General features: G+C 37.4%; 1 protein-coding gene across 1 annotated transcript in view; it reads left to right on the forward strand.

Moving 5' to 3' along the window:
• The window catches only part of LOC102815532 (ATP-binding cassette sub-family A member 13-like), an 857,870-nt gene that overhangs the window by 190,969 nt on the left and 646,152 nt on the right, over positions 1-20,749 (forward strand). Inside the window, exons 15-17 of the mRNA XM_006874535.1 lie at positions 4,379-4,518; positions 6,625-6,739; positions 15,549-20,330. Coding sequence (XP_006874597.1) covers positions 4,379-4,518; positions 6,625-6,739; positions 15,549-20,330 — 5,037 coding nt within the window. The remainder of the gene's footprint in view (positions 1-4,378; positions 4,519-6,624; positions 6,740-15,548; positions 20,331-20,749) is intronic.

The following is a 20,749-nucleotide window of genomic DNA, read 5'->3' on the forward strand; positions in this document are numbered from 1 at the left end:
GCAATGTTGTCCATAGCTTGTCATGATCCACACAATCGAAAGCCTTTATATAGTCAATAAAGCACAGGTAAACATTTTTCTGATATGCTCTGCTTTCAGCCAAGATCCTTCAGACATCGGCAATGATATCCATCATTCCACGACCTCTTCTGAGTCCAGCTTGAACATCAGGAAGTTCTCCGTCAATGTATGCTTGCAGCCATTTCTGTATTACCTTTAGTAAAACTTTACTCACATGAGATATTATATGTACCTGTACTTTATTGACTATGCAATGGTTTTTACTGTATGGATAATGACAAGGTATGGACCACATTGTGCAGAATGAGTATTCTGGAACACTTATTTATGTTCCTGAAGAATCTGTACATAGACCAAGAGGCAATTATTCAATCAAAACAAGGAACACTGAATGTGTGTGCCAGGCTTGTATTCTTGAATCATGCTTATTCAATTTGCATACCGAGCAAATAATTTGAGAAACTGGATTATATGAAGAAAAATTTGGCATCAGAATTGGAGGAAGACTCATTAACAACCTGCAATATGCAGATGATGCAACCTTGCTTGCTTAAAGCCAAGAAGATTTAAAAAGTTTATTGATGAAGATCAAAGACTATAGCCTTCAGTGTGGATTGCACCTCAATGCAAAGAAAATAAAGAGCATCACAAATGGACAAATAACTAACATCATGGAAAATGGAGAAGAAAATGAAATTTCCAAAGACTTCATTTGCTTGTATCCACTAAGTGAAGGGGACCACTGAGATTACCATTCAGTCTAACCTCATGGTCCAGTGCCACATCAGAACTCCTTAAGACACAATTGTTGTTGTTGTTAGGTGCCATCGAGTCAGTACCAACCCACAGCGACCTTATGCACAGCAGAACGAAACACTGCCTGATCTTGAGCCAACCTCAATACTGTTGCCACGCTTGAGTTCATTGATGCTGCCATTTTGACAATCCATCTTGCTGGGGGTCTTCCTCTTTTTCTTTGAACCTCTGCCTTACCAAACATGATATCCTTCTCCAGTGACTAGTCCCTCCTGACAATAAGCCCAAAGTATGAGAGACGAAGTTTGGACATCTTAGCCTCCAAGGAGCACTCTGGCTCCACTTCTTCCAAAATGGATCTACTGGTTCTTTTGGCAGCCCATGGCACTTTCAATATTTTCCTCCAACACCATAACTCAAAAGCATCAATTCTTTTACAGTCTTCCTTATTCACTGTCCAGGTTTCACATGCATATAAGGTTATTGAAAATAACTTAATGACTCAGGCGCACCTTAGTCCTCAAGATGACAGCTTTGCTCTTCAACACTTTGCTGCTTCCATGAGTGTTGATAGTTGATCCCAGAAGAATGAAGTCCTTGACAACTTCAATCTTTTCTCCATTGATAAGAAGGTTGTTTATTGGTCCAGTGGTGAGGATTTTTGTTTTCTTTACATTGAGATGTAATCCATAACAAAGGCTGTGCTCTTTGATCTTCATCAGGAAATATTTTAAGTCCTCTTCATTTTCAGCAAGCAAGGTTGGATCATCTGCATATCGCAGGTTGTAAATAAGTCTTCCTCCAATCCTGATGCCACATTTTTCTTCATATAACCTAGCTTCTCAGATTATTTGCTTAGCATACAGGTTGAATAAGTATGGTGAAAGAATACAACCTTGTCTCACATCTTTCTTAATTTTAAACCATTGAGTGTTCCTATGTTCTTTTTGAACAACTGCCTCTTGGTCCAGGTACAGATTCCTCATGAACACAATCAAGTGTTCAGGAATACTCTTATTTCTCAATGTTGTCCATAGCTTATCATGATCCACACAATCGAAAGCCTTTGCATAGTCAATAAAGCACAGGTAAACATCTTTCTGGTATTTTCTGCTTTCAGCCAAGATCCATCAGATATCAGCGATGATATCCCTCATTCCACAGCATCTTCTGAATCTGGCTTGAACCTCTGGAAGTTCTCTTTCAGTGTATGAATGTAGCCGTTTCTGTATTACCTTTAGTAAAACTTGACTCACATGGGATATCAAAGAGATTGTCTGATGATTTCCACATTCCGTTGGGTCACCTCTCTTTGGAATGGGCATTAGTCCTTAATTAGATTGAAGAATTTCCCTCATATTCCTATTTTTCTGAGAATTTAAATCAAAAATGAGTGTTAAAGTTTGTCAAATGCCTTTTCCTCATCAATTAGTATGATAATGTGTTTATTTTTTGTGGCGCTCTGGGTTAATGTGCTGGACTACAAGGTCAGTTTGAACTTCAAAGTTAGCAGTTCAAGCTCACCAACCACTTCACAGAAACCTCATACAGGGTCACTATGGGCGGGAACTGACTCAATGACACTCAACAACAAAACAGCAAATTTATTTGATGTATTACTCTAATTTTAATGAGTATGTGGTATGAATCCCACTTGGTCATGATGAATTATTGTTTTTTGATTCTATTGGCTAGGATTTTGTTGAGAATTTTTACATTGATATTCAAGAAGGATGTTGGTATATAATTTTCTTTTTTAGTAATGTCTTTGCCTGTTTTTCTGTAAAGTTTATAAAATGAATTCAGGTGTAGTCTATGTTATTGGTGTTCTGGAATAGTTTGAATAGAATCTGTTTCAACTCTTCTTTGAATGTTTGGTAGAATTAATCAGTGAAGCCATCTGGGCAAGGATTGTTTATTTGTTGTTGACAGGTTTTTTTGTTTTTTGTTTTTTTTTTAAATCTGTTCAAGTTCTTGTTTCTACCTCCAATTGTGTTAACTTGGGTAGGTAGTATGTTACTGGAAATTTGTCCATTTTCTAGTTTTTCAAGTTTGCTGGAGTACTATTCTTTATAGAGTTCTGTTATCCTTTTTATTTGGTTCTGTTGTGCCATTGCCATTTTATTTCCTATTCTTTTTATTTGTATCTACTCCTTATTTTCTTATTAAATTTGCCAGTGGTTAGTCGACTTTATTAATAAACAACTTTGAGTCTTGAGTCTTTCTAGTGTTTTCCAGTTTTACTAATTTTTAATCTTTATTATTTCCTTTCTTCTGGTGGCTGTAGACTTTTTTAAAAAAATATATATTTGTTTTATTTTTTCAAATGACTTGGTAATATTTCATTACCTTCTTGCATTATAATTGATTGTCACAGTTTCTTTCTCTTTCAACCTTGTTGCTATTATATACTTTGTTATTAGGGTTCCTGTTCATTCATTCATGAGTTCTTTATAAATAAAACCTGTTTAAACATGAGTTTGTGATTAGTGGACAAGTTCTCTCAATAATAGCTTGTCTTAGTTTCCTTCTTGTTGTTGTTATTTGGTTCCATCCAGTCAGTTCCTACTCATAGCGATCCTATGTACAACAAAACAAAACAACATTGCCTGGCCATGAGGCATTCTCATCATTGTTTCTTGTTTTAAGTTTTTATTGTGAATTGAGTGATAGTTTACATGGGAGAACATTGATTTTACACCATCGTTTCATTGCAACGATTACAATCTCCTCCATGTATCATCATTCAATAGTATTTGCTTCCATTAGCTGTTTGTTTTTTTGTTTTTTTTTAGGGTAGGGGGTAGGGGAAAGGTAACAGGGATGTACACAAAAACACTCAGGAGTAATAATAATTTAAACAATCAAAGGGCACATTCTGCAAGCCTGCCTCCTGGCCACCAGCACTCAGCCTTTCTCTTTCCATGAATCTAGACTCCTCTGCCACTCCCCCTGTCCATGTCCCCATCTCTGCTTCCATCTCTGGTATTGCTGCTTCTCTGGAAAAAGGTCTCACATTTTGCTGTGCTCTTCTCCCTTGATGGTCCTAGGGTCCTCTGTTTCTGGACTGTAAGACTAATTACTCCCATGTTTTTGCTACAAAACTGCTGCCTTTACAATTGTGACAGCTGCAATTAGTCATGATAACATTACTATTGAATCATAAGAATCTTATCCTCATCTCGTTTTACTAGACACGATGAAAACTATTCAGTGGGTACTCTTTCTTCCCCCACACACTATTAAACTAAACTTTCCCTTGAAACCTTATAAGCCAGTCACTTTGTGCCTTTATCACCCCCTCATTTTAGGTAGCCAGTGTCTAAGTTGCCCATCCCTATCTGCCCTGTGTACAGAGGGGATAGCATTGATACTTGATGTGTTACTACTTCCATGAGTATAGGTCAAGTTCATCAAACTGTAGCAATTTACCTGTTTCCTTTATCAAAAATTGTTTTGTTCTTTTTCGTCTTCCTCTAGTTGAGTTCTGATTATCAAGTCATTGAGGCTAGGTCAAATGGATACTATCTGCAACTTTAGGTGTTCTTGTGCACCTCCTCTCATCACCTGAAGTTTTATTGTAGATTCTTTTTGATTGCAGGATATTTCATACACTTGAAAAAGTACAGTCGTCTCTGGAACAAGCACACTACTGGAAAGTCTTTATAGGATTTATCAGGAAGACTTGTGAAGTGGCTCAGAAAGTGAATATACAAGAAAATTTTCACAGTGGCCAGATCAGTAAGTCAGTCACCTTAATTATAGGAATGTGGTGTTTCTCTTCCGTTGTAGGAGACCATCCTATTCAATAAATAGGAGTTCTAAATGGGAGCTCTCCAAGTACAATTTTTTATTTTGATGACTGCATTCAATTTGCTTCAAGCAATATGGCTATACTGACTAAAAATCCTGCTTTGACCAGATGAGGTTGTTTCAGCACAGCTTCTAGCAATGCCCTTTCCTTCTCAAAGGATGATTTGGATGATAGATAATTATATGTGCAGTCTAAGTCTAGCCATAAAGAGTTCAGATTTACTACATAAGTAAATGGTCTTCCATTCCACTTAGGTCCACCCTGAACACTGAGGAATTGCCCCATGTAGTGTATAATCATTTCTTGCCTTGCCACTCTCCCCAAACCAAAACTTTCCTAAAATGTGAATTTTTAAAATCTGCAACTGCACAATTCACAGGAGTCACCCTGTTCTCCTAAAGACCCTTTTTAAAGACAGTGATGGCTGAGTGGTACTTGAATTTCTGATCCTCTATCCTCTTCCTGGAGTCCTGGTGTGACACTGTGGGTTAATGTACTGGACTGCAAAGTAAGTTTGAATTGCAAGGTCAGAGGTTCAAGTTCACCAGCCTCTTCTTAGAAACCCTATACAGTGTCAGAACCCACTCCATGTCACTTAACAACAACAACAACAACAACAACAATCATCTTTCTGGTGTGGTGTACTGTAGGATAATCACTGGACTGCTAACCTCAGGATCAGTGGTTCAAACCTAACCATCATTCCTCAGATACTCTATATATGGTTGCTATGAGTCATAACGGACTTGGCAGCACTTAAAAACAGCAGTCTTCTTCCTGATCCAAAGTTGGTCATATATTTTCAACTCTCCTACAAAGATCAGGCTCAGTCCTTGTTTTCTAGTATATGCTATCATTGTTCCGTTGTGGAAGTTACCAGCTCATCACTAGAACACCTGTATTCTTTTTGGGTAGAGAAAGAGTTTCTTAATTTTTTTTTGTCAGATTTTCTGTCAGTTTATAGTCAAGTTATATTGAATAATTATGGGTCATATTTTCCTGCCTACATGCATGATAATTTGTTATTGGATGACTAAAATAGATTTTACCTTCTTTTATGTTGGTTATTTTGTTGTTGTTGTTAAGTGTTGCTGAGTCGGTTCCACTCATAGTGACCCTGTATAAGGTTTCTGAGGAGTGGCTGATGAGCTTGAATCGCCGACATTGCCACTCAAATTGACCTTGAAGTACAGCACATTAACCTACAGTGACACACCAGGATTTTGTAATTCCATAAATATTTTGTAGTCCTATAAATATTCTTGTCTTTCTTTTGGGATGCACTTCATTAATTTGAAACCAGTTTATAGTACTATAAATAATTTGTAGCCTTTAAATATTCTTGTCTTACTTTTAGAATGTAGCTCATGAAGTTGAAACCAGTTTGATTCTTAAAGTCTTGCTTTTTAATATTCGTTAAGTAGAACTGAGTTGTAAATGTTCCCCACTGTTGCAGCAGTAATACCCTTCTGCATATTCTATTAAATAAATGTTTTATGAATCTTGTGATTTTCCTAGTCTGGTTAACAGAAACCGATTTTGCTTCGGGTCCTCTGTGATTGCTGGAGACTGTTTTCTCTTAGTCTTTTGGGTGGTTCTTTTCCCAGTCTTAGGTGGTTTCCTTATAAGAATAGTTTGATGAATTTGCAGGTAGGTTACACAAGACAGGAGCCTTACACACCCCACTGGTCCTCTCTGTGTGCAGCTTCTCTCCTTTCTAGCACCCAGAATGTCAACTCAAACTGCCTTAAGTTTCCAGACTCTAAGCTGTGTCACCTCAACCCAGGACAGCTTGGTTCTTTCTTCCTGTTCCATGGTCTGGGCTCTCCTTTAAGGCAATAAGCTAGGATAATTGTCGGGGTCACAGTGCTTGTTTTATCTCTCAGAGAGCACTGTCCTTTGTTGCTCTATATTCAGTGCATTGAAAAAAATCTTCCTTCTAGAAATTTTAAATTATATTCGCTGAACCATTATATAATTTTTCATGTTACTAGATTTGTCTGTTTACCCAACTAATAATCTTCTTTATTTAGTTTTCTCTGAGGAATATCCTTGTTATGAAGTAAACATGGATTGGAAAATCATCAGTGCTAATTATTTGTTATTTCTGAATAATTTACTCAAGTCACCAATGATTTCAATTTCTAGGTAAGTTTCAGAATTCAAATTTCAGATCTTAATTTGACTATTATCTTAAGATAAGCAACACCTAAGTTTAAGGTATGTAAACTATCAACTTTAAGATCTTGATTTTGATATTAACATGGGGTTTATATTAAGTGTTCAGTAAATATTTAATACAATGCATGACACATAGGTGCACATTTTCTTGATTTTTAAAAGGAGAGATGGATTTTTATAATAAGAATTTACCCTCATAAAAGGACCGAGGGTCATGGTTTTGTGCCTCCTTTTTGATCAGCATTTTGCTATAGAATCTTTGATCAAAAACATGCTTTATAATACTCCAAAATTTAGGCTTCTATTTGGAAAGTAGTCTTTTCTATGGTCTTAGGTTTCATAAACAAAATTTAAGATTTAGATTCTTGTAGTTGTGGAGACTTTTGGGAGAGAAGTGATCTTTGGAATAAATTCTGCCAGGGTATTTGTTGTTGTTACATGCTGTTGAGGCAGTTCCAACTCATAGCAACTGTTTCCGAGGAGCAGCTGGTGAACTTCAACTGCCGACCTTGTGATTCAAATTGGCCTTGCAATCTAGCACATTAATTCACAGCACCACACCAGGACTTCGCCAGATTATTTACTGTACTAATATTTCAGCTTATGTTATGAAAGGGGTATATTTTTTATGTATAATAATGGTGATTGCAGATAATTTAAAGTCACACTTGCTTGTTTCAAGATTTGCGGACTACAGTTGGGGAGAGATTTTAAATGACAGCAATGGTCATGGTGGTTGTGGTTGTGGTTGTGGTTATATGTTGCAGAGTTGGTTATAACCCACAGGGACCCTGTACAGGGTTTCGGAGGCTGTAGATCTTTACAGGAGAAGAAAACTGTATCTTTTGCCCATGAAATGGCTGGTGAGTTTGAACCGCTGACCTTGAGATTAGCAGCCCAACTCATAACCCACTATTCTACCAGAACTCCTCAATTACAATAATAGCTTTAAAACTTGAGAATGAATCAGACTTATCTGTGAAGTTTGCTGAAAATACCATTTCTAGGCATACTAAATCCTTCCCTGTTTGCAGGACACGGATGTCAGTATGTTTGACAGGTTTTACAGATGATTATGATGCACTCAAAAGCTGGAGAACCGTTCTAGACCTGTGATTCGTCACTCCTGTGGAATCTTTTTAAGCCCATGGCTTGGTGCTGTAGGCTAAGCACTGGACTGTGAACCACAAGGTCAGGAGTTTAACCCTACCAGCTGCTCAGAAACCCTATACAGGCTCTCTATGAGTCAGAATTGATTCAACTGACTGTCTTCTAAAGCCATTGCTTATTCTACTGTGAGAAACGTTGTCTATACTGACAAACGCTCAAGTAATTCAATCTGTACTCATTTTAGTGAGAGTGAGGTTTTCTGTATTTGATTTTGCAAAATTGGGTGCTCAACCCAGTAGACATGCCACATGGCCTGACACAAATGGTTTTTATTCTTGTCTCCAAAAAGCTGTTCCTCCAGTTCCAGCTCCCCTTATACAATTCTGTGGCACATCCCATTTTCGCTCCCCTGAGAAAAGCCAAAATGGCTTGCCCATTGTCTTAATGGCTGTATTCTTATTTAAATTTCCTGGTCCTAGAACAGCCAAGTTATAGATCCCTCCCTGTATGTAATCTGGATCTGTTTACCATGCCTAGCAATCTCATGAATTCCTGAAGATGGACCACGCTCCCAAGAGTTATTTCTGACACTACTGTTCTACACCAGTAGTCCAACAACAACATTGTTGTTGTTATGTGCTGTGGAGTTGGTTCTGACTCATAGCGACCCTGTATAAGGTTTCCTAAGGCTGTAAATCTTTATGGGAGCAGAAAGCTTCATCTTTCTCCCGCGGAACGGCTGGTAGTTTCAAACTGCCGACTTTGAGGTTTGCAGCCCGATTCGTAACCATTATGAGGGTGAAACTTTGAACCAACCTATAAGGCTTTCTGCTCTCATGAAGATAAATGCCTCAGAACCCCCCTATAGGGTCACTATGAGTTAGAATCGACCAGATGGCACTAAACAACGACAATGACACTATAGGACAAGCACTGGACTACAAGGTTGGCAGTTCAAACTCACTTGCCACTCCTCAGAAACTCTGTACAGTGTCCCTATGAATAGGAACCAACCCGAGAGCACACAGCAACAATGGTATCATGAAAGGAAGAGTTGGTGATACAGCCAAGAAAACACGATGGAACAGTTCTGTACTGTACCACATGAGGTTTCTATGAGTCAACTTGGCACCAACTGCTTTTTAAAGCTGTAAGATCAGCACTGGACTTTGAACCACAAGTTTGGCAGTTCAAACCCACCAGTTGCTCCTAGGAAACCCTGTACAGGGTTGCTATGAGTGGGCACAGACTCAACAGTGCTTAACAACAACAATAAAATTAGAAGAAATGACAATGGAATAGACTCTCTTGAAAATCGGCCCTTTGTTCATTTTCGATGTGTAATTTCTCACTTTCTTGAAATTCTCAAATGTTTGATAGCCCTGGGAAGAAAACCCAAAGACTCGACTGCATATGCTCCATGGGCCTTCTCAGTCTTATATCTGTAGTGCAGATGCCCTAGCAGCTGGCACAGCAGCCTTCATGACAGATGTTAGATAACTAGCTGTTGATTTAGCAACAAGATCACTTTAAAAAAGAGTGGGCATGAAGCACAATTACAATGAGTTAAATTCTGATGTGGCGCTGTATGATAAGCACTAGACAGCGGCTCCTCAGAAACCCTATTCAGTGTTGCTATGAGTCAGAACCAACTTGATGGCACTTAACAACAAGCTATTTATAGAAGATTTCTGACCAAAAAGGGGAAAATCAATAAACAGAATTTCAAAATGTCATGGACTCCAGATTTTATGGAGCTATGGAGGCTAGATGAATCTCCAAAACAATTGCCCTAAGATAAGCTTTAAACCTTAAAACAAGCAAACAAATAAAATCCCAAAAAGACTCCTGAAGTCTTTCTAAAACCAAGTAAAAATTTTAACATAGCGGTTACAAATCGGGCTGCGAACCACTTAGTCAGCAGTTCGAAACTACCAGCTGTTCCGCAGGAGAAAGATGAGGCATTCTGCTCCCGTAAAGATATATAGCCTCGGGAACCCTGTACAGGGTGGCTATGAGTCGGATCCGACTCCACGGCACTTATCAACAACAACAACAGTCAGTCTGTTTGAGCATTATGCTTTCTTAATGTCTATCTGTATGGGAAGGCACAGCAGCAACTGGAAAGTTTAAATGAAAAAATTAGCAGCCAGTGAGTTTATGTTAATGGAAGAGAAACACTTAGAAAACAAGGATAAGAATGGTTGTACAATATGAGTAACATAATCAATATCACTGAATTGTACATGTGGAAACTTGAATTGGTATATGTTTTGGATTTGTATATTCTCAGCAACAAAAATAACTAAAATACATTACTTAAAAAATGAATTAAGCTAAACTTGAAATGAAAAGACTTGTCATTCTCACACTATAGTGTAAATGGACTCAACCACAGCAACAAGTGTGAGGTTGGCCTGGGGCCAGGTAGTGTTTCCTTCTGTTATGCATAAGCTTGTGGTGAGTTTGTACCAACTCCATGGCATCTAACAACAACACTAGAGTGAATCTTCTAATAAAAAACATTCATTTTTGAAGTTTCTTTTTCCAGAAATGAATAATGTATCCTTTTAAAGACTGTTGTAGAAATTAACTAAGATCAGTATTGAAAGTGATTTATTGACATCAAGTTTTTCCTGACTCATAGAGACCCCAGGCTTCATAGGGTTTTCTTGGCAATAATCTTTATGGAAGCAGATCACCGGCTTTTCTTCTGCAGTACCTCTGGGTGGGTTCAAACTCTAAAAGCTTTAGGTTATTAATATTGTTGTTGTTAGGTACAATCGAATCAGTGTGAATCATAATGATCCCATGTAGAGTTTATGAGGCTAAAGGTCTTTACAGGCACAGAAAGCTTTATCTTTCTTCCCTGGAGCAGCTGGAGGATTTGAACTGTTGATCTTCCACAGTACCACCAGTGCTCCTCCTTTAGATATTAATTACTGTTGTTGTTAAGTACTTGATTCCATTTCAACTCATAGTTTTATTAGACAAATAGAAATAATTTATGCCACCCAGACACTTGAAAACTACAGAGTCATGTAAAAGCATGTAGCAATATCCGGAAACCCTTTATATGGTTACTGTGAGTTGGAACTGTCTTCACAGTACTTAACAATGGTAACAAGAAACACTTATTCTGCCTCAATTGTCACAACTAGAGCTATTTTCTTATTCTTCTAGCTCTTCATATAAAAATTTACAGTTTTTATTCTTCTCTATCAGTGCAGGTCACTTGCATTGCGATTATGCATTTACTTCTAGACAAGAATGTGAATTAGGCAAGGTTTATGCTAGATTTCGACTAGCATAGCTTTCTCTTTCCTAATGAGAATTTTTCTCAGGAAATGTTTTCAATGTCCTGTGCTTCAAAGTAGCTATTCCCTGTCCTACAAATAATAATAAACTATATTAAGCCTGTAATCTTTCTGTGCTCAGATCTCAGCTATTAAAGAGGAAAATAACATTCTTATATTTGATCTTTCATACCTACCACTCATTACACAAGAGAGACAAAAAGCTTAAAGATATGTAGAATGTCAAATTCATGCTTTAAGGCATTCAAAGCTATGCTGAAACTGCACTAAACAGGGGGCAAGGTGGGAAACCCCCACCTTTATCACTAAATATATAGTCAGGATCACTATTAATCCAACTCCCATGTGGACATGGAACCAAGAGCCTTGTCACCAGTTACATCTCTAGCACTTTCTCTTTGACCCTAACCATCCAGAATTGGATCCAACTTCATCCCTGGCCAACTGGGTACAAGTCATTGGATACCAGCCTTATGCTCAGGAATTTGCACATGGCCCTGAACTTCAAACCAACTGTTCATCTCCTCATACACTTCTCTAACTTCCCAGGATTAGTTCACGTGCTAGAAAGACTCTATTCTTCTCAATAGACAGTGCAACCAATCCCTGACCCAGAGCTGGGTCTTCACAAGTCGGCACTTTGTCTTGCCAGCCCCTGTTAGTTCACTGATCCCTGTGGGTTCGTCATTTCCCTCTAATGGCTCACAAAATGCATGGAGACTGTTACCTAATCTTATTCTTGTTAGGTGCCATCGAGTTGGTAACAACTCATAGTGACCCAGTGCACAACAGAACGAAACACTGCCCTATCCTGGGGCAACCTCACTATTGTTGCCATGCTTGAACCCATTGATGATGCCATTTTGCCAATCCATCTCGCTGGGCGTCTTCCTCTTTTGCTCTGACCCTCCACCTTACCAAACAGGATATCCTTCCCCAGGGACTGGTCCATCCTGATAATAAGTCCGAAGTAGGAGAGACAAAGTTTGGCCATCCTGGCCTCTAAGGAGCACTCTGGCTGCACTTCTTCCAACACAGATCTGTTGGTTCTTTTGGCAGCCCATGGCACTTTCAGTATTCTCCTCTAACACCATAACTCAAATGCATCAATTCTTCTATGATCTTCCTTATTCACTGTCCAGCTTTCACATGCATATGAGGTTACCGAAAATCCCATGGCTTCAGTCATGCACAACTTAGTCCTCAAGCTGACATCTTTGCTTTTCAACCCTTTAAAAAGGTCTTGTGCAGCAGATTTGCCTAATGCAATATGTTGTTTGATTTCTTGACTGCTGCATCTGTGAGTGTTGATGGTTGATCCAAGAAGAATGAAGTCTTTGACAACCTCAATCTTTTCTCCGTTGATCAGAATGTTGTTTATTGGTCCAGTGGTGAGGATTTTTGGTTTCTTGACACTGAGATGCAATCCATACCGAAGGCGTGGTCTTTGATCTTCCTCAGTAAATATTTTAAGTCCTCTTCACTTTTAGCAAGCAAGGTTGTATCATCTGCATATCGCAGGTTGTTAATGAGTCTTCCTCCAATCCTGATACCACATTTTTCTTCATATAACTCAACTTCTCAAATTATTTGTTCCGCATACAGGTTGAATAAGTATGGTGAAAGAATACAACCTAAGTTTACAGTTCTCCATTTATTATAACCAGAAAAGATGCAAGTGAAGAGACACAGGCCTGAGAGAAATAGTAGCATGAGACTTCCACTGTTCTCAGTACTAATTACACTCTCCTGTGCTTGGATGTTCTCACCAATCAGAAAGCGCCCCAAAGAAATTCTAAGTTCCTCACTCACCTCGTTTGAGTTGATTCCTTCTCCTAGAAATAGAAATGAGGAGCAAAAAGCGTCATCTTTCTCCTACAGAACAGTTGGTGGATTTGAACCACTGACCTTGTAAGCTCAGTGTTTAACCTACAGTGCTGCCTTTTCTTAGGTTCAGTTTTCTTATAATAGTCATTGGGACTCAATGCACATGCTTAAGCCAATGAATATATGTGAATGATGGCTCCATGCCCCCTCCCTTTCTGACACCGATTGATTGCCAGAGTGGCTTTGTGAACTGCTGTTGCTGTTAGGTGTTGTTGAGTCAGTTCTGACTCATAGCAATTCTGTGTAGGGTTTTAAAGGAGTGACTGGTGGATTTGAACTGCCAACCTTGTGATTAGCAGTTCAGTGCTTATCCTACAGTGCCACACCAGGGCTTGTGTAGTTCTTACTTATCTACACATGTTTAAGGGCTAATGTGTCAGACTGCAAAGTCCTTTGAATTGCAAGACTGATGGTTCAAGGTCACCAGCTGCTCCTTGGAAACCCTATACAGGGTTGCAATGAGTGGGAATCGACTTGATGACACTTAACAACAACAACAGTAAGTATTGCTTGGCTGTTTTAGAAAAACAAAGACAACTTGATTATTCAGGAAATTCCAAGGACTATTTTCCAGAAACCAGGATAAAAGCCAAATTGACTTCTTTGTCACACACAATAACAAATACAGGTTACAATCCCTTATTTATAATTCTGGAATTTTAAAAACTCCCAAAATTTGAAGTTTTTCTTAAGGTTGACATCAAGACTAATTTATCTGAAACTTTATCTGAATTAAGGTGCAGCTAGTTGAGACTGTTGATTCCAGTGAGTGAGAATTCTCACACATTTCACTGGAAGTGTTAATGTGTTGATGTATCCTTAAACAGTCTCTCATTGTTGTTGTTAAGTGCCCTGGAGTCAGTTCTCACCCATGGCAACCCTGTATAGGAGTGACTGGTGAGCTTGAACTGCTGATCTTGAGAATCAAACTGACTGTAATCCAGTGCGTTAACTTACAGCGCCATACCAAGACTCCATTGTTGTTAAGTGACATCAAATCAGTCCCTACTCATAGAGAAGGTGTATAGGATTTCTGAGGAACAGCTGGTGAGTTTGAACTGCCACCATGAGGTTTAAATAGACCTTGTGGTCCCACCTCTAGTGCCACACCAAGACTCTCCAGTCTTCTATGTTGTTGTAAAGTGCCATTGAGATGGTTCCGACTCATAGAGAACCTGTATAGGGTTTCCAAGGAGTGGTGCCTGGTGAGTTTGAACTGCCAACTTTGCAGTTCAAACTGAACTTGAGGTTGAGTGCTTATCCTACAGCACCACACCAGGACTGCCCCAGTCTCCCATGTTGTTAAGTGACATCGTGTCAGTTCCGACCGACCCATAGTGAACCTGTATAGGGCTTCTGAGGAGCAGCTGGTTAGCTTGAATTGCCACCTTGAGGTTCAAATACACCTTGGTTTTTCCTACAGGCCACACTAAGACTCCCCAGTTTCCCATTTGTTGTTGATGTTGTTAAGTGCCTTTGAGTCACTTCTGACCCATAGTGACCCCTATATAGGGTTTCCGAAGAGATGCTGGGACATTAATTTATACCTCTTACATGTGCTAATTACCTTTCTAATTAATGTCAGAAAATATATCCCTAAAGTAGAATTATACATATAAGTTACAGGAGAGTTAATAATTTCCAGTAATATGGAGTTCTGCTCCTGGGTAGAATCATAGTAACTTCTGAGTTATTCCTCTAAGAGCATTTTGTATTTTAAACATAAGTAGCCATAGAAAACAATCTGAAACAATGAGTTTCTAATGGGGAACTTTATAGCCATAGTGAAAGATCACTGGACTTGCCTTCTGGCAATCCCAACAAGTTTCCTGAAATTGTGGAGGCCCAGTTTTTGATGTGTCCCAACATGTGTTGGTCATGTATAGCTCTGGACATTTTAAAGCACAGTACAACATTGAATACTAAGATTCTTCTGGCATAAATAGCAAAGTTATTTCTAATAATCATACAGAGGAACATGGAAAAAATAAATGAACAACGAATTGTTTTCCATTACAGGAAACACATTTTAAACTATACACAAATATACAACTGAATTGTGGATTTGTACAATATTTTCAAACATTCATATTTGTTTCATTTTTGTTGGTAAATAGGTTGTCTATTTAACATTTGATTTACATTTTACTATAAATATGGTAAAATATAGTAAAATATAAGGAGCTCTGGTAGCATAGTGGTTACGAATCGGGCTGCGAACCTTAAGGTCAGCGGTTCGAAACTACCAGCTGCTCCGCGGGAGAAAGATGAGGCTTTCTACTCCCGTAAAGATTTACACCCTCGGAAACCCTGTGCAGGGTCGCTATGGGTAGGAACCGACTCGATGGCACTTAACAACAACAACAACATAAATATATCAGTATTGTATTGGAAATGTATTTGAATTTGTCTTGAATTAATTTTGTATTACTAATGCTAAAACAATTCTGTTAATATTGCAGGATCTTCAATTCCACAAAAGATCTTCTAATTATGGAAAACAAGTTATATACCCTTGAGGATGAACAAATGAATTATATTTTAGCATTTGTGGAATTTGGGGAGAAATTATTATTGCCTAAACCTTTTAACTCATCCAGTGTTCCCAAATATTATACCCTCCCATCTCTCACTGAGATTCTGGCTGATACTCGCCTTTCGTGGATAAATAGTTTAAAAAGTTCAAAGAGAGACCCACCTGCTGCTGATACTCAGAAACTTTTGAAATTTGGCAAAGTATTGATAGAAAAAATACAAACTCTCGAAAATCATTGGATAAGGAAGGCATCAGGAAATATTTTTAGATACATAGAATTAATACTTTCTGGAATTAATCCCAAGCTACTGGAGTTGTGGATGTATGACTTTTTGGAAAGAGAAAGAGCTAAATTGGAAGTCTTGCCTATACTTTTTAATTCTTCTATTCCAGATAATGAAAAGACTGTTAGTGAAAGCTTTAACTTTTCCCAGTTGTTCCATTCAGACTGGTCTAAAACACCAGCAGGTAACATTGATTTTGTGCATTTAACTCAAACAATAGTAAGTAGTCTCTATGAATTTGGATTTGTGAGTGAGAAACAGGTTTCAGAAGCTCTGGACATAGTCCATGCTATAAGGAATGCATCTGATCTTTTCTCAACCCTTTCTGAATCTCAAAAACAAGAAGTTGGTAAAATTTTGAGTCATATATTCCAAAATGTCATCAAGGACAAGGATTCAGCTTTGCTTCTGCAGATTTATTTTTCATTTTACCAACACATACATAAATTCTTCTTGAGCATTCAGAATAGAGACTCTTTGCGCACCTTCCTTACACAATTCTCAAAACACAGTTTAGACATTTTAAAGCAATTTAATTTCCAAAACATCAGCGGAGCGTTTGCATTTTTATCTGAGACAATAGGAATTCTTGGTAGAATTTCTGAAGTACCTTGTTGTCAGCAATTGCTTTCCATTTTTCAGTATTTGGAACTTCAAGCTCAGTCCCTGAGATTCACTGAGGATCAAGGCTTGGAAACAATCCATACTACTTTGAGTAACCTCAAACAACTGTTCATAGTAGATGAAGATTTTCGTATTTCTATATTTGAATATATTAGCCAACTCTTAAATGTTTCAATAGAAGCCCTGCTAGGTAATGAATGCTTTGCTTCGCACAATGAAAATATTTCTTCTCTAAATTATCCAACAGATGTAGTATCTTCACTTGTTCTGCCACGGGCAAAAAATCTTTTAAACCTTTCAGCAAATGGCAGTACACTCAATGAGTTTATGTCCATTCGCTGCACCATTTCATGGCTTCAAATGTGGATGGAAATCTGTGGAAACATATCTCAACTATTCAAGTTTGAGACAAATGTGTTCACTTCTCTCCATATTGGTCTCAATCAGTTTTTGGATGAAGTGGAAAATAATGTGAAGCTTTCTAGTAGCTGCCAGGGAATATTTTCAACCAACAACCCTGCTGTACTGCTATTAAATCTGCTTAAGACTGTAACTGAAGCTGATGGTTTCCATGACTGGAATGATTTCCTGAAACTCAGAGAACTATGGGTAGCATTAGATGATGTATTAGATATGGTAAAATCACTTCACCCTGACAAAGTAGAGCAGTCCCTTTTAACCATGGAAACCACCCTACATCAGTTAAAGACATTTCCTTTGACTACAAACATAAGCAAAGAGTTTTTATATTCTGTGCTTGAAATTTTCTTCAAGTTGAGCAATGCCTCAGAATATAGATACAGCAATGTACATGTGCCAAGTCACTTTCTTTCAAATAATCTAACAAATTTTGGAGCAAAGTTTCAAAGTGTTATCCCTGAACTAAGAGAGATAATATTATTCCTTAGAAATGTATCTCATGACCAAGATTTGCTTTCCTGTGTTGATGCTTTCCAAAACGTTGCTGAATTTGTTTTTGAAGATGGCTTATTATATGTAAATACTTCACAGTGGACAGTACATATTCTGGCTCTGTTAAATTCAGCATTTTCCTCTGACAACATAACTCGCAGATTGAAAGGATGTATTGACTGGGTGGATATCATAAACCATTTGCATGTTACGTATAACTCCAATATTTCGCAAGGTCATCTTCAAGGAATTTTGAGGAATTTTAGAGATAGAGAAAACAAAATAGCCACTGCAATGAAACTTGTTACTTGGGTGTTAAATATGAAGGAACCTTTTTGCTCATCAAGTAGGTCAAATATAAATTGTCTGAGTATTTCCCTGAAAAATGTATATGACTTCCTAAATGCTATACTTACATTAGTCTTAGAAAAAGAGATAGCACCAGAATTTGATATTCTATTAAGTTTTTTAAATAATTCAACAAATCGAGTAAGGATGATTATCAGCAACTTAATACAAGACTTTGATTTTGTATTTCAATCTAACTGGACACATTTTGCTAAATTGATTCTGAGACATATGGAAATGCCAGATGAACTTCCTCAGCAATTTCAAAATATTTGGCTACACTTAATAGCTTTGGGAAAGGAAATTCAGAAACTTGTGAAAGATATTGCTCCTAAAATCCTGCAAAATACTTTTTCTTCTATAAGTGAAAAGTTTTTAAATGTTTTTACCACCAGTCCAAAAGAAAAAGACTTACACAGTTTAGAAAACTCACTTTATCATTTTGCCAGTGACCTTGTCTTTAACCTATCATATCATTTTCAAAATTCATCAAAAATATTTCCACATGAAATCAAGAAAGCTGTGAGTCTTGGTATTCAACTGGTTAGGGATGTTTTCAGTTCCTTAATGCCCACAGTTCATCATGATAGTTTACAAAATACAGGCAGTATTAAAGCTTTAAAGAAAGTATCTTTTCTCATGCACACTCTCAAGAAGACAGATATAGAACTTTTTGTAGATAAACTTGAAGAGATCAGTGAAAACCTAATGGATTTTTTCGAGAATATCAGTAGATTAGATTCTGATAATTTGGGGGCCAACTTGCTTGTTGGCTTAATGGAAAAATTTGTAAAGAGCTCACATCCTTGGAATGTAAAGCACTTGTTGAAGCTCTCATATTTGCTTACTAAAGATGATGTTAATGCCCTGGTAGACTTGTACTTTGCGCTTCCTCATGCTGTGAGTCTCCTACAGAGGCTAGATGGCAAAAACATCACAGAGACTCTCAAGGATGTTTACAACTTCACGCTCTTTCATGGCATAACCATTTCAAGCATTAGCAAGGAAGACTTTGCGATTGCAGTGAAAAATCTTTTGGACATAACTGAACTAATACTTGATAAACCAGGAATTGTTTCAGAAGCTTTAACTTGCCTTCCTGAGTTTTGGTGCTGGAACCATACAGCATATGAATTTCAGCAGAACCCCAAATTAGAAGCCTGTAATGCCCAGAAATTAATTTTTCCTTTCTTTTATGAAAAAGTAACTGGTATAATTGACCATCTCCACTTGTCTCTCACAGATAGAAATTTGCAATGCTCAAATAAAAGTTCCAGGATGGAATTAACTAGGAAAGTAGTTTGTGTAATTCATACATCGGTGGACTGGAATTCCATCCTTCTAGAAATGTTTGAAGTCTTCCACATTAAAATTTCTTTTGTGAAAACTATACAAGAATTTCTGCATAAGGTGTTACCATATGTCATGTCTTCTGAAATTTATAATAATGGCAGCATGTCTGAATTTTGTCCTGGTGGCTCCATGAAGCAAGTTGCTTTGCAAATCATAAAAATATTTAAAGATGTTAACTTTACAAAAGTTACAGCAGCTGAAAAATTTTTTGATAGCCTGGCTAGTTTAAACAAGATCCTTCACATAAATGAAGGTCTAGAGGTGCCTGTTCCAAGTAGTAATTCTTCAACCTTCAAAAGGATAGTAGAAAAAATTTCTGGTGTCTTGAGCCAAGAAACTAGTTTGAATTCTCTAGTCTCTCCATTCATTCTGTTTCTGGATACAAAGCCTATGGAAAGTATTTTAGAAGCATTATCAAATCTTTCAAATGAAAGTGAAGCACCTTACAACTTTGAAGAACTGTGGCTTCAGTTTGAGCAAACCATGAAAGACCTAAGACATAACTTTGATATCAGTCATCTGACCTCTGTAATTAATGAACAAATTAAAATAATTAATTTAGTGGCTCCTCAAAATCCAATTTTGCAATTTCCCCAATTATTGGAAAGGTTAAATTCATCATCATTGAAGATATTAGAAATTATTGAAGATTTTCTAGTGAGCACAGGAAACTGGCTTTATAAATATGCAATTAAAAATTACTCTAGAGTAATACAAACATTATTACCTCTTATGGCCAATGAGAGTTCAACTGATCACACAGCTTTGTTGGCTAGAGGTATTACGGTCTTTTGGAGCTACCTCAAAAACATTTCTAAAGAAGGTAATTTTGATGTTCTCCTCCTTACTGATCTGCTAAAGCAACAACAGCTAACTAATTTCTCTATTGTTCCATTGCTTTTGGAAAGCATCATAATTAATTCAATCAGTAACTTGTCTGGGAATTCTCAAGAAGCTGCCTTGAATTTAAGTGAAACTAACTTTCAAATAATGAATTTCATTAACCTCACCTTGAACCATATGCAGTCAGAAAATGATGGAAAAATAATTTTCCCTCTAAGAAGCACAGTGGATTTCATGGAACAGCTTATGAAAACATTCTTTTCCTTTTTTCCAAAGGAAAATTCTAGGAACAAACTATCTCTTCTTCTGAAAGACTTAAACAAATATACCATTGCAGATATGAGGTGAGTCTACTTTGCCTTTGTACATTTCATGTGGTTTGTATACATTTCATCCCACATTAATTGGCAGAGAACATAAACAATACCAGTACTTGGAATTACTCTGATCAATAATAACAAAACAACAACCATAACATCCAGGCAAAAACATTTGTTTAAAGTTAAAACAAAAACAAAATAGAATTTTCCCTAAATATTGTGAAGGGTACTTAAAGGAAGTTTTTGTTGGCAGAGGTAAGAGATCTGGAAGAAACTCCATTATTCCTGCTTCATGTTGCAGTATCTGCACTTGTATGGGAAAAGAAAATAAGTCTTCTCAGACTCAGTACTTATGCAACATTAGATCTTACCTCCAATTAGAATCATATGCCAGCTGAAAGTAAATGCTGCAGTTAAGTTATTTACCAGTCTTTCAATCTTTC

The sequence above is a fragment of the Chrysochloris asiatica genome, unplaced genomic scaffold (genome assembly GCF_000296735.1).
Source record: "Chrysochloris asiatica unplaced genomic scaffold, ChrAsi1.0 scaffold00282, whole genome shotgun sequence".
NCBI lineage: Eukaryota > Metazoa > Chordata > Mammalia > Afrosoricida > Chrysochloridae > Chrysochloris > Chrysochloris asiatica.